The sequence below is a fragment of the Arvicanthis niloticus genome, chromosome 6, assembly GCF_011762505.2.
Source record: "Arvicanthis niloticus isolate mArvNil1 chromosome 6, mArvNil1.pat.X, whole genome shotgun sequence".
NCBI classification, from domain to species: domain Eukaryota; kingdom Metazoa; phylum Chordata; class Mammalia; order Rodentia; family Muridae; genus Arvicanthis; species Arvicanthis niloticus.
This window is the reverse complement of record NC_047663.1, coordinates 41,208,349-41,222,885: the sequence shown is the minus strand read 5'-3', so window position 1 is coordinate 41,222,885 and position 14,537 is coordinate 41,208,349. Positions and strand designations below refer to the sequence as shown.

At 41.0% G+C, this 14,537-nt stretch overlaps 1 protein-coding gene across 4 annotated transcripts in view; it reads right to left on the bottom strand.

Moving 5' to 3' along the window:
- Positions 1-14,537, bottom strand: part of Myo1d (myosin ID) — a 281,386-nt gene that overhangs the window by 181,832 nt on the left and 85,017 nt on the right. For all 4 annotated transcript variants that reach the window (XM_076936189.1, XM_076936188.1, XM_034505907.2 and 1 more), the window contains exons 3-10: positions 12,062-12,155; positions 10,643-10,808; positions 9,201-9,254; positions 6,846-6,941; positions 3,695-3,811; positions 2,947-3,150; positions 1,679-1,824; positions 1,488-1,602 (exon numbers count right to left, since the gene is read on the bottom strand). In XM_076936189.1, coding sequence (XP_076792304.1) covers positions 1,488-1,602; positions 1,679-1,824; positions 2,947-3,150; positions 3,695-3,811; positions 6,846-6,941; positions 9,201-9,254; positions 10,643-10,808; positions 12,062-12,155 — 992 coding nt within the window. The remainder of the gene's footprint in view (positions 1-1,487; positions 1,603-1,678; positions 1,825-2,946; positions 3,151-3,694; positions 3,812-6,845; positions 6,942-9,200; positions 9,255-10,642; positions 10,809-12,061; positions 12,156-14,537) is intronic.

Sequence of the window (14,537 nt, the reverse complement as noted above, 5' to 3'; positions counted from 1 at the left end):
TCTGAGGTGTCTGGATTAGCCACTACTGCCTCTGTTATGCTTCCCACTAGGAACTAAGCCCGTGGAATTTGATATTCTGATTGCTGGAGGAGTTTTTGACTTTTTTTTTTAAGACAGTTTTATCGAGTTGCCTTGGCTGGCCTCAAACTTGTGATTCTCCTGCCTCAGCCTCTGGAGTGCTGAGATTATATGTATGTGCCACCACAACCAGCTTCAAAGGATGTTTTGGATCAGTTACCTCTAAATCACAACTGATTAACAGGTTTTATGATAAGATTCATGCTTAGAAAAAGCCTCAACTTCAGTTATATTGTATATCAAACGGAGGTTTATTCTTAGGAAATTTCATATAAACTTAATTGAATTGTATTTTAAATAGCTATGAGAGGTCACTGTTTAAATCAAACAATAGGCAGCTCTTTTATAATAAAATTGACAACTCTGGTTTATTTTAAATATGCAAAATTTATGCCTATATGCTTGAATGACATTTTATGGCATTCTAATATTTAACACAAGATGGAAGGCAAAGATGCAATTTGAGGCAGAAGCACTATTTATTATACCACTCTCTTTTTAAAATAAATAAGTAAAATAGAAAATGGGAAGGTATGAATATATAAATAATTTAAATATGACATCTCAAATAGCTTTTGAATTGAAATGTCAATACTATGTTTGATATCAAAGAAAAACCACTGGCTTGGTTTTTATTGTGTGGTGAGAGTGGAGTTTTATAAACTCAGCAACCAGACATGGCAGCGAGAGACTATAATCCCAGCACTTGGGAGGAGAAGGTGGAATGAGGAGCGCAGGTCATCTTTGGCTTCATAGTCGGATTCAAGGACGGCCTGGGAAAATGTCAGACTGTCCCCTAAGAAACAAAGGAACCCAACAAAATTGCACAAAACAGAAACAATAACTATAAGAAAATATCAGAGAGTTTAAAAAAGTGTACTACCAAGATTGCTTTAAAATACAAATGTATAAGAAGAATGACACACGCAGGTCTCACTTTTGTCAGGAGCAGGAGAGATCAAGAAAGCCTGGAGAGCCAGCCTCTCAGCTGTGAACCTCTGACCAGTATCACTTCCTGTCTACATCTCATTGGCAGAGATGAGATGTAGACAGGAAGTGACAATTACAAACATTCACAAACACCCAGGAGGAGAGAGGTGACAGCAAGAGAGAGAATGTAGAACTAGACAGGCATTCAAGTGTCCCAGCATTCCAATCACAGGCTTTGGAGAATGGGAGTAGCAGCAGCCAAAGGCAATTCACTGCCACTTAGATCACAGAGGAGAGAAGGGAATGATGAGAGGAATGGGAACAACTGGGTCCAGAAATAAGTTCATCTAACTGAAGCCAAGAGAGTGAGCTTCTAGTGGTGCTACACTCTGATAGACAAACAACAACCAGGAAGCCACAAAGGTCAGAAGGTCTGCTAAGGTGGGCGGCACAGAGAGACTCCCCAGGACGGCACTCACGTGTTTCCAAGGGATGCCTTCCCGCTGGTACTCCTCTTGCTCCTGCTTCAGCACCAGCTGAATGAAGAGCTGCTGCAGTTTCTCGTTGCAGTAGTTAATGCAGAACTGCTCAAAGCTGCAGGAGATGGAAAATGTTAGGCTGATAGAAAGAAAACCAAGCAGTAGGATGTTCAGTATCATACCCAGTTTACCTGTTGTTGTCAAAGATTTCAAAGCCATAGATATCCAAGACACCAATAACTGTGTTTTTCCCATGTATTGTGGTGTCGTAGTTCTTGACCTCAATGATGTCATTGATGCGAGTAACAATCCAACAAAAGAGGCGCTCATATATTGCCTGTGAGAGAAAGAACATCATAAATTCTTGCCTGTTTGGGAATGAGTCTCTCAGTTTGGACTTGGGATGTCTTCAATCCTGTCCACCTTCTCCTGACTGTTCAGCACATGTGTAATTGCCTAAGTAGAATGATTAGAATGTACATCACCTATTACCAGACAGCTACATGATGTATGCCAAACTGAAGGAAGCAATCTGGATTTTTAAATATGGTTGTTGGCTACTATTTGTATTTTAAGACTATTCTCTGGGCATGTATCCATGCCTTACTACATCAGTGATACATCTGTACTTCTCACCTCTGAAACTGTTCCTACTTTGAGCTATGAGTAAATGAACTTGGATACTTAGGAAGTTATTCATTCATTCACTAAACATTTGCTAGGCTCTCAGACATATAGTTCGCTGGAAATACAGTACTAAGAACACAGAAAGTCATAGTCTCCAAGGAGTGTAAGGGATAAGATGAAGAAACACATACACAGTGTCTAAGGTGACTTTTAAAAATTATTATGTGTGTTTGTATGTGGGTAAATATAGGTGCCCTTAGAGGTGTTGGTTTTCCTGGTACTGAAATTACAGGTAGTTTAAGCTGCCCAAATGGGTGGTGGGAAATGAACTTGGGTCCTATGCATGAACAGTAAGTATGTTTAACTGCTGAGCCATCTTCATAGCCACTCCTGAAGTGACTCTAATTTATTCTGTGTTCAAGCAATCCAGGGAAGTCTTCCTTGAAGAGACACTTGAGCCGAGTCAGCAGCATGACTAAATAGGGGACTATGGGAGAGGAACAACCCAAGCAGAGACATGGCATGTGCAGAGGTCCTGTGGCTGGAAGCAGTCAGAAGAACTTATGAGGCTACGTTGGAAGATGGCAGAGAACGAGGCAGGAAAGGTATACTAGTGCCATACTCTGCTGAGGTAGTGGTTTCAACTCCCTCATTCCCACAGTTGGTCTAGTTTGCTTTTCTACCAGTGAATAAACCATGGGTTTCACAGAGTCAGTGATGGCCAGAAAGTCTCACGGCTTCCTAAAGCCCTTAGCTCACTGTCAGAGATGTCTGGACACATCCTTAGAGAATTTCACTTATGCTGCAACCCATGGTTCAAGTTTAGTCTCACCTTGGCAAAGGCATCTCTGCCGTAGCTCGCCTCCTGTTCCGTGTGCTGTTTGTCGATGATGTCACGGCCTGTGGCCACCGTCCGGTAAAGCAGGGCTTTCTCCACCATGTCTGCCTTAGTAGAGAGCAATTCTGCTATGACAGACACGACCTTGCCATTCTCAATAAGCGGTGTATCACCATCTACTATAAATTTTAAATTTCCCTATATCAAAACCAAAAACAAAAGAGACATTTCCAATGAGCTTCTGACATATCTTGAGTTCAGGTAAGCTTGCTTGTACCTACCCTCCTAAATTGCATATCCACATGTGAAAGCCTCCTTTGCACTTCCTTCCCTCTTCTCTACACCTGTCTATCCTTTCATCTTAGCATACAGTTCTGACAGCGGGTCTATATTGTTATGGTGTCAAGTTCATAACTATCTCTGCCATCTGGTCTATGGTGCTGGCCTCAGGTGAGCTGTCTGTGCCTTGGAGGCCACTTGAAATCATCTCTTTCAAATGCTGTTGCCATTAGGCTCGGTGCTGAGTTCAAGGTCTAAGGGAATCACACACTGGGCACAGTCTCCAAGTCTGCAGTGGTTAGGAAAACCCATAATCATATAAAATAATAAAGAAAATCAGAATACAGTTTTCGAAACCATAAGGGTAGTTTTCACAAAGGAAATTACTTTCAACAGGGGACAAAATCTAAAAGAGTGCCCTGTTTCTAGGGGGAGACAATACACTTTGAGAGTCCCTACTCACCAAGTGAAGAATAGCAGCCAAAATTTTATACACGGTTTGAATCTCCTCAGGTTTGAATCCAATTACTTTCATGGCATCAGCTACGACTTTGAACTCTGCAGCATCGTTGATGGAAGACTAGACATGAACAGAGAATGGTGAGTCACAAACACCTCACCTAAGCATTAACTACAAAACTCATGTGTTTAGCCGAAGTCTTGATGACTTTGTAGTAAATCATTTTAATGGAGACAAATATTAAAAAATTTATTTTGTGTTGGAAATGTTGTTTGGCTATATGAGGCCTATTTGTGTGTGAGATTTGTGTCACTTAAAATAAACACCATGCACTTTTCTGAGCGGTTCTGTCTTGAGTTGAACCACTGACGATCACAACTCCATGCTCCATGGAGGCAATGGCATGGGACATGAGGTCACACATGAAATGTTGAATGTGAGAACTCTAAGGTCCATGGTGGCTACTGCATTGGCAGCTCTCTCCCTCAGGTCCTCTGTGCAGGCTGGAAGCGGCTCTCACACTGTATAATCAGGCTTAGTTCCCAGCGGAGGAAAAGCAGCCCCTAGAGCAACTTAGCAAGCTGTTAAGTAGTCCAGATCTATACTCCATTATTTCTCTCATGTGATAAGTGATAAGAAGTCATAGCTTCTAACTGGAGCACAGGAGCTCAACGATGAATCTGCAGCCCTAGGACACATGGACACTGGGTTGGACATACCAGTGTGCCATCAGATTTTACAGTAAAAATTGGCAACTGCTTATACTACAAGTTTCCAGGAAGTAGCTTTGGACTAAGCCTCTTCTCAACAAGTTGCTCATTTTGCCTGGATGGGGCCCTGGCCTGATGCTTGCTTACTGAGGAAGGATATACAAAACAAGCCTACTCTGCTTAAAGAGCACACATTCCTTTGTGTTATAGGCACAACCAGGCAAGCTCCTACACCCGCCAATGTTTTCTCACTATGGGATGGATGCATAACCTTATTGAGCCTTAATTTCCTCATGCATTACATAGAGAGAGTAATACATTTCTTACAGGTTGTTGTCTGGTCCTTAGCATACCAAAAATACTTAAACATCAGATATTACTACTATAACTTCATGTTGAGATTGTAGTTCTGTTCCATACAAGGAAATTCCTGGCTGTTTCCCTACCAGCCATTCATCTTTTCTTTCATTATTGCTTAGAGAATGAGATTTGTTGAGTCCTCTTCAAGCTCACCTCTGGCTTGCACCTAGTCTCAGGAGACTTCATGGTTCTAAAGAGATCATGGCCATTATCCTGGCTAGTATATGGTCAACCTGACACAAGCTAGAGTTATCTCAGAAAAGGGAACCACAATTGAGAAAACGCCTCCAGAACAACAGCCTGCAGGTGAGCCTATGGGGCATTTTCTTAATTAGCGATTGATTTGTGGAGGCATAGCCTAGGGGGGCGTGTCACCTCTGGACGAGTGACCCTGAGGTGTATAAGAAAGAAGACTGAGTAAGCAATGGAGAGCAAGGCTGGAAGCAGCACCCCTCCTGGGCCATGTGTACTGCCTTGACTTCCTCTGACTCCCTGGATGATGGACTACAGCTGGAAGATGAATTGAATCTCTTCTCTTCTTAAGTTGCTTTTGGTCACGGTGTTTATCACAGCAGCAGAAATCCTAAGACACCCATTTCTTCCCCTTACTAAGTGAGTGCTCAGCCACAGGCCTGTGATGCCAATGTGACCTAGGAGGTGTGAGGAAAAGCACATGATGGGCCTGCAAAAGAATTGCCCAGTCTCTTACAGCTTGTTTTAAGTGTTGATTTCAGAATCCTCTATACATATTTAAGTATTTCTGGCAATGCAGAGAAAGTTGGACCATTGCCTTCTTCTGCTTAATTTTCAATTCATTTTCAGCCAAACATTTCTGCTCTTAGAAAAGTGTAAAAGGGTGGCAAACCTAAATGCCAAGGAATAGAAAATTAATTACTTCTATGAACAGCAATAAAAATATTGCTAAGCCAGTAATAAGGGTATAACTAGCATAAGTAAAATAATAATTTAAATAAAAACACTTCTCACATCCTTTCCTGCCAGAGATCTTTGTATTCTTCACCTAACTAAAATCACCAGTGCTTTCTCCTGTGAGCTGGTCTGGCTGTGTGGCCCAGGTGCAGCCACCATCTTTCTGTCTCCCTCTTCAGTACTGAGGTCACATGCATGTGCTACCATACTCTGCTGGCGGTGTGCCTTTTATTAGAAAAAAAAAGTTAAAAATCTGGAAATGCAGGGCCCAAATATGCATACACTTATCCTTCCGGAAGTAACTGTGACCCAAGCCTCCCACAGCGCTGGCTCTCTGCGTTTCCATGCCTTCCCTTCAGTGAGCCATGACAACACGCATTTACTTCTTTATACACTCTCCTCAACCAACACATTGTCAAACTGGCTGTGAGACGACTAGAAGAAAACTAATTCAAATAAAGAGCAAAATGGGCCTGCAGATGTGCATGTAGACAATTACAGGCAAGGGAAGGCAAAGCATGAGTCCTTTTGAAACATGAATACAAGGAAACAACCTAAGGGGACAAAACTATTTCTAGGATACTCATAATCAATATTTTAAAATAGTGGAGGTTGGGCAGTGGTGGCACACACCTTTAATCCCAGAACTTGGGAGTCAGAGGCAGGTGGATCTCTGAGTTCAAAGCCAGCCTAGTCTATAGCATGAGCTCTAAGACAGCCAGGGCTACCTGTCTTGAAAGACAATAGAGAGAGAGACAGAGAGGGAGGGGGAGGGAGGGAGGGAAAATCAAAGTGCTTTTTAATTTCATTTTGTCATAACAAGCATGCCTTTGGCTAAATCACACACACTCTTCTGAGGAAGGCTTGCTAGTGTTCAGTGATTTTTATGGTTTCAGATAAATGGAGTCAGATCAAATATTTAGAGATGTTAAGAGAAAACCCTGAACACAGAGAGGAACTTTCTGTTAGATGAGGCCAGCATAGCCATGCAAGGTTAGTTAGCTATGTTTTCAGTCCAGTGGTGGGATAAATTTTGGACTGAGATTTTTAAAGCAGAACAGAGGAAACATTCATCTGCATGAGGGCAGTAGAGGGCCTGGGTGAATAGCCTGTGCTCCCTCTGCCTCCTCTTGGTTCTCAGAGAAGAAACTCACCTTCAGTTGTGCCCCCACACGGATGTAGTTGTAGGACGAGAGTGATTTCTGCAGGTGTAAAGAGTGCAGCATCTGCTCAGAACCTCCCTGGAGTAGCTGAAAATATTTAATTTAAATTAAATTGCTGTGATGGATAATCTTGGTTGTCAGCTTGACTGCATTTAGAATCGACTAAAAGCTGCTGGGTATTCCTGTGAGAGACTTTCTTGACCAGGTTATTTGAATTGAGAAGACCCTCTCTAAATGTAGGCAGTCTAGATAAAAGGAGGCCTAAGGGAGAAGCCTTGCTTTTTGTTTTTGTATCTTGCCAGTCAGCTCATCTACTCTATTGCTGCTGGAGCCACACCACCACTACTACATTCTTTTGCTGACAGAAGAACTCAGTTTCTTCAAGGTTCCAAGGAAGATCAGCAGCTCCAGGTAATTTCAGGCCTTCCACACCAGACCAGAACTACTGAGGCACCTGCTTCATGGGCTGAGCTGTTATTGAGTTCTCAGCCTCTCCAGCATGAAGGCTTTTATGTAAGCCAATCTAATAAATACTGTTTTAGTAAATATTCACTCACTTGGCTCTGTCCGTCTAGGGTTCCTACTGGCTACCACAACTGTCAAGGCAGATGCTGATCCTCACATGTCAAATGGTCTGATATAGAAGTGATCTAGTTCTTTACTCATTTTCTAGACTTTATACAGTCCTCCTGTTTATGCCTTGAGGAAATTTTTGGATTTTATTTTGTCTTGTTGTTCTCACTTATAGGTAAATAGCTTCTATCTAGTAAGACAGGCAGAATGTTATACAGCCACGAGGAATAGCACTTAAAATTCATTCACAACAAGATTGGTCTAAAAGGTTCTTGCCCAGAATGCCATCATCTGTCAGGCAGGATCCCTGCCCTGAGGTGCTTGCAGCTTAGCAGTGCTATCCTGCTGAGTTCAGAAAAGTCAGCATTTTGGGGAAGAGGCATCAGCTGGCAGGCTCATGGAGTCCCATGTGCTCAGCACCTTTTCCTCAACTGTCACAGTCAGACAGGAGTATGACTGCCAGCTAGGACTCTCGGACTGAAGATATTTCTTAGCAACTTCACCCAACTGGGAAAGATACTTGAAGAAAGCTGTAACTTCTTGAAATAAGCAATTCTTATATTTTATAGAGAAATTGTTTATCTAAAATCTAGCAAATTGTTAACAGAAACACAAATACAAAATTGTTACCCTTTTATTTATAAAGCATGCCTTCAGGATCACTGACATAAAGGTTCTGTACTCAACAGTAAGCTCTGCTTTACTTCAAATGTACAGTTAAAGGACATTAAAAATGATTTTTTTTTAACCAAACATGATTGGCACTGACCAAGGCAATTACTTAATCAAACAATGTTGTATATGATTGCACTGTCACCATTAATCACCTTCAAAGACAGTTACAAAAAAAATCAATCTTTTTAACTCAAAGTTTTAAATGTGTGTCTACATGTGTGTTCCTGTGGGTATGTGCAGGGAGGCCAACTTTTGGGTTGTGTCATTCCTCAGGTTCCAGTTACTCTGATTGGAGTCAGCAATCCCCAGGACTGTCATTGCCTACCCAGCACTAGGACTGTACATGATCATCACCAAGCCCACAACTTTTTAAACACAGGTTCTTGGGACTGACCTCAGGTCCTCACGCTTATCAGCAAGCAATTTACCAACTGAAATAGCTCCAACCCTATGGTTTTAATTCTTTAAACTCCCAAATGTTACTTGATTAGGTCAGCAGCTTTTAAAAAGGATCTTGGTTTATATGACTTTGAGATTCGAAAATCATATTAATATCTCACTTGCTCTATGTGCCAAAGGAGGGTTATTTAAGAGTTTGTTTCAAACTCTAATAACATTCCCTATAAGACCTATTTTTTTTTCTGAGTGTTGACAGCATAGAGGATAATTCTCCCTTGGATTTATAAATCCTTGTTTTGTTTTTAAAGTAATCATATTGTCTTACACCTATCGAGAGCAAAGCAAACCAAATTGACATTTTCATCTCTGGAACTCTCAAGCACAAGAGAAGCAACTCAATTCAAAAGAAAATGAAATCAACATTTCTAGATGGTACCAATAGCTTTCACAGTCATTACGTCGTTACCTCCACTTTAAGGTGATGTGCAGCCTGGGAGCATTTGTTGGCTGGTCACCTATTAGCTCTCACAGTGCCCACATTTACGGTCTCTTAGGTGGGATGTACAAGCCTGTACATACATATAATTAGTTTGGAAACAAGGAAAGCCAGTGGGCTGTAGGACAGATGAGAGAGTACACTAGAAAAATTCTTTGCATGACTAGGCAAACAATTCTTTACCTAAGGAACTGATTACTAACCTGATAGAAAGAATGGAAGCTTCGTTCTCCAGGTTGTTGCACAATCACACGAGACTGAGAAAAAATATTTTTAAAAAATGATTAATCTGGAATTATAGGTATAAATGAAACAAAACAGAAGCAACTTTCTTAAAGAATCTTGTATTCATTGTGCATTAAAAAAAAAAATCTGTGGCTAGTGATGGGGTTTACCTCAGTGGTAGAGCTCTTGCCTAGTAAGCACAAGTCCCCAGGTTTGGTCCTCAGCTCAGGGCGTGCAGGTGGGAGTAAAAAAGAACAAAACAAAAAACCCGTGGACAAAGCTTATCAGAGATGAGTGTTCTCTATGGTTTGCCTAGCAATATTTTGATAATTCTTTATATTGTTTAAAATAAAATTCATGAAAAGTGAAGCCATGTTTCTTTTGTTGTCGTTTGTTTGTTTTTTAACCTGCATTCTCAAGACAGTATGTGCAAGTGGTAGGGATCTGAGTGGGGAGAATGGGAGGAATGCTGGGGAGGAACATTCTCAACATTCCCTTGTCCAGAGTCTGCTGGCATTTCAAAAAGCAGTGCCTCATATCCTATAATAAAATCAGTCACCATGATCAGGCCCTAGGGACTCTGCTTAGACAGGCTAAAAAGAATGTTCAACATGTATGTGCATTCAAAGTATTCTTTTTGATTTTATACACACACACACACACACACACACACACACACACATAGTGGAATCATAAAAAAATGAAAGAAAGATGGGTAATATTTACTGTTTCCTGTTTCTTTCCAACTGACTCTGAAAAAGTTCTTGTTTCCTTAGTAGTCTAACCTTGATATAACAGATAAAAATAGAAATTGCAGGGCTGTAAGATGCTGTGGTGTCACTGGGATGGGAAACCCTTGACTGAGAAGCAACTGAATTGAAGCACAATTCGAGGCAGAGGTGACTGTATGGTTTGGCTTAACTAGATTGAGAGAATGAATGCTGCAGACAGTAAGCAAACAGAAACTAGAAGGGAAATTTCAATCTAGTAAAAGTAAACTGGATGGAGGATGGCAACGTAAGAAGAGTCGAGGTCTGAAAGCTGGGCATCATGGTACACTCCTGTAACCTGAGCTCTTAGAAGCTGAGGCATGAGGATGCTGAGTTACAGGCCAGCCTTGGCTACATAGGGGAATGGAGGGAGGGAGAGAGGAGATTTGACTAGTTTGGATTAGATCTTACACAAAAGTTGACACACATTCTTCTGTCCCATGCCTACCCCAAGTCTGCACTGACAACGCCTAACTGGACGCACCAGGTGCTAATGTGAGGACACAGGAGAGGATCTTACCATGGAAGGCAGATTTGGAGACAGGTAATAGGATCCAACAGGACTTTAAAGCAATAAATGCAATTTCACAAATATTATCTTTAGACATTCAGCTCTCACAAGCACCACCCTAGAAACCTAACACACATACCTTTTCCAGCAAGTAGTTATTAATATGTCCCCCAATGGGGTCTCCCTTGAAGTCAAAGTTGATATCCATGTATTTCCCAAATCTGCTGGAATTGTCATTACGATTAGTTTTGGCATTTCCAAAAGCTTCCAAAACGCAGTTTGACTTCAGCAACATATTCTTCACTCTTTAATGAAAATACCTCAAAGTTATTATAAAAAATTCAGAGATGAAGACAATTAGAAAATTGGATGATTTTACCATCATTCTATCCCATATGTCTTTGTTTCTACTTCACTGACAAGATTCTTCTCACAGTGTCACACTGGAGAAATAACCTGGCCTGTGACACAACCTGATTAGTGGACCATCATCCCTCCCCCAACCCTGCAATGGACCCTTCAAACTTCTGCCCATAAATGACTGTGTGCTTTACAAAGGCATGTGTGTAGGAACTGCTTGCTTACAAAGGTCCCATAAGATGACAGAGCCCATTACGCTTGAGAATGACAGTAAATTTACATAAGCCTTATCTGCTACATAAAGATGAAAGTAATTTAGTTCTCAGCTAGCTACTCTCCTGAGATTCAAAAGAAATTACAACAATTTGATCAAATGTTCAAAAACCAGAAGTGGGAATATGTCACATTTCTTTAGAGGGCCTCTTTTGACTGGGTAATCCAGTTACAATGAAAATGCAAAATCCACACAGTATCATCAAATCTAAATTCTTTTCCTTTACATCAGGCAGACCCTGATCCCATCTGTCGAGCTGCCTGACAGACAGATGAGTTGTGACTCCTCAGTAAACTGACGTTCATCATCAGAGCTAAAGGAAAGTAGTTCTCCCTCTCAGAAAAGGCTACACCGCATAAGAAAGCCAGCCATGCTGCTTCCTTAGAAACAAATAACCACCAATTCATTCCTACATACTTAGTAAGCAAACACTGTGTGCCAGGCACTGTACTCATCTGACTGTGAGCCCAGCACAGTGCAGTACAAGCCTGTTTCACGCATGAATCTTACTTGGACTCCCAGCATCCGTGGGTTACAGTTGTGATGTTGATGGGAAGCCATGGGTCCATCTTCAGGGCCCATTTCTCTCAGAGCATAATTTTAAAAAACACAGCAAAAACCTGAAGAGACTTGAACAATAAAGCCAAGCTGTGCAAATTCCAAGAGCTCTGGGGAGGTTGGAAACTAGCTAGAACCAGAATACTTTCAACTATTTCAAAGTAGTTTTAAGTTTAAAAAAAACTTAATAAAACTGGAAATTGATATAGTAATAGAAGTAAAAGCAGAGATATAATATGCAATGTAAGAATCAAAACAATTTACACATCAAAAAAAAATGCTTGCTGCCAGTCAGTTGAGGTCTGGCCCAGTGTGCAGACTAGGTGAGGCCATGCCTGGCCAACCCATGTCCCTGAGGTCCCTTACCTTTCTATCTCTGCTCTCTGGCTGGGGTTGGTGATGGCGGCGATATACTGCATGATGTACTTACTGGCCTCTGTTTTACCAGCTCCACTTTCCCCTAGAGGGAAGAATCAGGTAGGGGTAAGCTCACTGTCAACAGAGTAATTTAAACCTTTGATGGTTATTCATTTAAAACTGTTACTTTCTCTTTCACCCTCCCTTGTCCTCCCTCTCTCTCTTCCTCCCCCATCCCCACTTTCTTATTAAGTTATTTTGTCCTGAGATGCTTCTAATAGATAGAAACGTGTCTTTAAAAATGATAGAAGCAAAATTATAAATTACAAATCAATATCTAGTTAAGTAAAATATATCAAGGACTGAGTTGTGGTAAACTAGTTCCTTAAACTATACACCCAAGTATAGCAGAGACTGCTCCATACCTAAGTATAGTAAAAACAAACGGTAGCTACAGCTACATTCATATGACCTTATTTTCTACAGAAAAATTATTTAAAATTTATTTGAGAATAAAGTAATTAGTTATAACCATCAGAGTTAGGTGCTTAAAGACCCAGTTACTCAGAAAGCTGAGAGAAGGAGCATGACCACGAGGATTTCTGAAACCAGTTACAGTCTGGCTTCAGTCAGAGAAGATGTATCTAACCGGCAAGAGACTGGAGGCCCCAGGGAGTTTAGAGGTCTGGTGAGGTGGGGTGAGGTGGGGGGTGGTTGGATCCTCGTGGAGACAGGGTACAGGGAGGAGGTATGGAATGTGGAACAGTTGGAGGGTAGACCAGGAGGGGAATAAAATCTGGAGTGTAAAAAAAAAAAAATAAAAATAAATAAATAAATAAATAAAAAAATAAAAGAAAAAAAGATAAACAAGAGTCTTAAACCAAATTATAGTAATTTTAGTGAAAAAAGAAAACACCAAGCTTGAGACACAAGGCATTATAAAAAAGTGTGTAATGGGCCAGGTGGTGGTGGCACCCGCCTTTAATCCCAGCACTTGGGAGGCAGAGGCAGGCGGATTTCTGAGTTCTAGGCCAGCCTGGTCTACAGAGTGAATTCCAGGACAGCTAGAGAGAAACCCTGTCTTGAAAAACCAAAAAAAAAAAAAAAAAAAAAAAGAGAGAGAGAGAAAAGAAAAGTGTGTAACGGGTACTAGTGGTGGGAGTAGAGGGATCAATTTAGAAGTCTCATCTATGTGTTCAAACACCAAAACTTCACTCACTGGGCTTTCTCCCAAGGGAATATTTTTAAAAGTAGTTTAACCAAACAGTATAAATCTCCCAAGGCTCTAAAACTATTTTAAAAATATGTTATAGCTAAAATTGGGCAAATAGATTAATAAAGAATTAGATAAAAATAATTACACAGTGGAATTTCTAAAGAGAATGTGCTAGTTTTATGAAAACTTTAATGAAAAATATGTCCACTATACATTGCTGAATGGAAAAACTAACTTTGTAATGGCAGATATATGCTTATAAATATGTATGTTTGTTTATTTATGCATGTATGACTATGTACTTACATACAGCAAAAATATACGAAAGGGCACACACTAACAATCTGCTACTTTTGGAATGCTGGGGGACACAACTCCCCCCACCCATGTCAGATGGGTCCCAGAGGATCCTCCCCTACATAAAACACAGCTCTTGCCATTGTTCATGGTTGTTCACCGTGACTTGATACTAAGCCCCACTACTGAAGATACTATACACTTTGTACTGGACATGTAGAAATCAAGCTGGAACAGACTTGGAAGCTTTCCTTCTGCTTGCTTGCTTTCATTGTACCCTGAAGGTGCTATGTAGGCTGCTGATATCTGGTGTTCATCAACAATTTTACTCAGCTATGAACTCTGTGAGCTACAATAATGACATGCATGTTGGGTGGAGGGAAACCAACTACTATCTGATTGGATTTAAGTCCCACTCCACAGGTAGAAACTTCATGCTTTGTATATTAAAGCAATAAATGCTTGGCTATGTTGTAAACTTAGCCAAGAACCTGTGGCTGGGGAGGTCATGGCCCTAAGGGAAAATCAACTACTAATACTTTTATAAATGAACAGAGTCTCCAACTGTCTTCTAAATATTCATTTTTATGCCCACAGGCTAATGCATCTCTCGGTTCCCACCAGGAAGCTTTTTTTTGCAGTGATGGTAGTTAATACAGAGACTCACAAGTGGTCTGAGTGCACAGAATAAGGGTCTGTGCGGGGCTAACCATAAATGAGGTATCTGTATCACAAAGCTCAAGGAACATTGTGGAGGAAGGGGTGGAAAGATTTTTAAGAGCCAGAAGTTGGGGAGGACTGCTCTGAAACCATGTCTTTAAATCATGACAGGGTCTTTGTACTCATACTGCCCACTAAGTCACTGTGGTTGCCTTTACAAGGACCTGCATGAGTTCATGAGAGCCCACATTCTAGCATGGATGGGAAATAGGTACACAAGGCCCATTCCTGGCTGAGGAGCTACTGAGAATT